Consider the following 2,370-nt stretch of genomic DNA (forward strand, 5'->3'; position numbering starts at 1 on the left):
TACGAAATATTAAAAATAAGGAAAGAAAATAAAGGATATGAAAAATAAAAAAAAGGAGAAAGAAAAATTTCGATATGAAAACATTATTATAGTTATATATATTTACAATATAAAAGATATTCTATTAACATAATATATTGATAGTTTTTTAGTTTATATATATATATATATTTTTTTTTTTTTTTTAGTTATTGAATAATTTTAAATATGTGCAAAAAAAAAAAAAAAAAAGGCAAAAGGAAAAAGGAAAAAAAAAAAAAAGAAAAAAGAAAAAAAAAAAAAAAGAAAAAAAAAAAAGAAAAGAAAAAAAAGAAAAGGAAAAAAAAAAAAGAAAAGAAAAAAAAAAAAAGAAAAGAAAAAAAAAGCAAAAAAAAAGGTTTTATCATTAGTTTGATTTAGAATTAGACTAATCTATTATATATTATTTTTATTAGTAAAATATTTACAAATTAAATATAATTGAAAATTTTAATTTATATTAGCTTAGAAATAAAAAATTTCTAATATATAAATGTATATATATATATGTATGTATAAACATGTTTATGTATGAATAAGATATATATATTTATATATGTTTATATTTTTTTTATGTATAGATTAAAATTTTTTTTTGTGAATTATTTAAATTGTTATATTTGATATATACATATACCTTTTGTTTCTAATTTAAAATGTTTTCTTTCCTTAATTTTTTTTTTTTTTTTTTTTTTTTTTTTAATAATAAATATATAATATTTTATATATAAATTTTTTTTATTCTACTGATTTAAAATTATTATTTTAAGAAGCAGAAAATATAAATATATTTTAATATTTTAAGTATTTTTTTTTTTATTTTTTAATGTAATTAAGCCGTTTTTTCTTGACATTCATTATGTTTAGATGATACAAATTGTTTTTAAAATATAAGTCTCAAAAAGTAAAATGTTAGGATTGATTTATATTTCTAGATTAAAGGCACAAATTAATTTTATTATTACATTTTTATTTTTATACATATGTGTGAGCAAGTATATGTAAAAAAATGTGAGAATTAAAAGTTTTTTAATAAATTAAATAATTCTAAGTTGTAGAAAAATGATATAATTTTCATCATATAAATTTAGACATAAATATTGTAATTATCAAATGAATATAGGAAATAGTCTGAATGAATGTTTGTTCATTTCATAAGATTGTTACTAGGTATTTAAAATATTTTCTTTCCTTAAATATGGAAAAATTAAAATATATATATATATAATTATATATTTATATTTTTTTTTTTTTATTTTTTTTTTGGTGGGGATGTTGAAGTTAAATTACTATATTAGTCTATAAATAAGAATTAATATACTTTTCTTAGAAGAACTTTATTAATAATAATAGAATAAAGTTTAATATATATATATATATATATATATATATATAGATAATATGAAAAGATTAATGGAAAATTACATTAGGAAGAAAACAAATACATCATGTTTGTTTTATTGTATAAAATTTTTTTATTATCATTATTTGTTATTAATTTAATATATGTTGACAATGTAAGAAGATAATAAATATAATTATGTAAATATAAAGTGTATTAATATTTAAATAATATATTTAATATATATATATATGTATGAATTAATTAATTTTTTATACTTAGGGAGTATTTAATAAGTATAGTTATGAACCTAACGATGCAGATTATTCATTTTGCATAAGAATTTCCAGATTATTATCACAAAATAATAAGGAAGGGGAAAAACCTTTTTTTAATAAACTAAAAGATGATTTTAAAAATGATAATGATATAGATAACTTTATGAAAATTCATAAAGAATGTAAAGTAGTAGATGTAAATTCAGTGAAAACACGTGAAGGTATGAATGATGTTACTGTTACTATGAAGTCAGCTTTAAAACCCGATTTGGTTACAATAAGTGTAACAAATAAATGGGTGATTGTAAATGAATGGGATTATTTAATGAATGATTTGTGTAAAGAGAACAATATTGAAATTGAAGATGGTAATGTGAAAAAAAAGAAAAAACCGGTAAAATACGTTGTGCGTGTGTTAGGATATTGTAATAATACCTTTTGTAATAGTTTCTTTGCCTTTTATTACCATGGTAGGATTAGGAAGATGTATGTTTCATTCAAAAGAAAAGGGTGCCAATGTTTTTAAAAATGTATGGAATGCTCTTTTTTAAGTATTATATAAAAGGATTCTTTATATTCTTAACATAAATAATACTATAAAAAGAAATATCCACAAAAATACAAAAATGAAAAGACTAAGAAAAAAAAAAAAAAAAAAAAAAAAAAAAAGAATTTTTAAATATCTATTAGAATTTTGTTATTTTTTTATTATATATTTTGAATATTAATTAT

General features: G+C 16.5%; 1 protein-coding gene across 1 annotated transcript; it reads left to right on the forward strand.

The window, feature by feature from the left end:
- Positions 1–1,466: 1,466 nt before the first annotated feature.
- On the forward strand, positions 1,467–2,164 carry PF3D7_0731700 (Plasmodium exported protein (hyp9), unknown function; the record flags this gene model as incomplete). Its single annotated transcript, XM_001349173.1, has 2 exons — positions 1,467–1,535; positions 1,643–2,164. 2 exons carry the CDS (start codon positions 1,467–1,469, stop codon positions 2,162–2,164), a joined length of 591 nt encoding a protein of 196 aa, XP_001349209.1.
- Positions 2,165–2,370: the final 206 nt, after the last annotated feature.

The sequence above is a fragment of the Plasmodium falciparum genome, assembly GCF_000002765.6.
Source record: "Plasmodium falciparum 3D7 genome assembly, chromosome: 7".
Lineage (NCBI taxonomy): Eukaryota > Apicomplexa > Aconoidasida > Haemosporida > Plasmodiidae > Plasmodium > Plasmodium falciparum.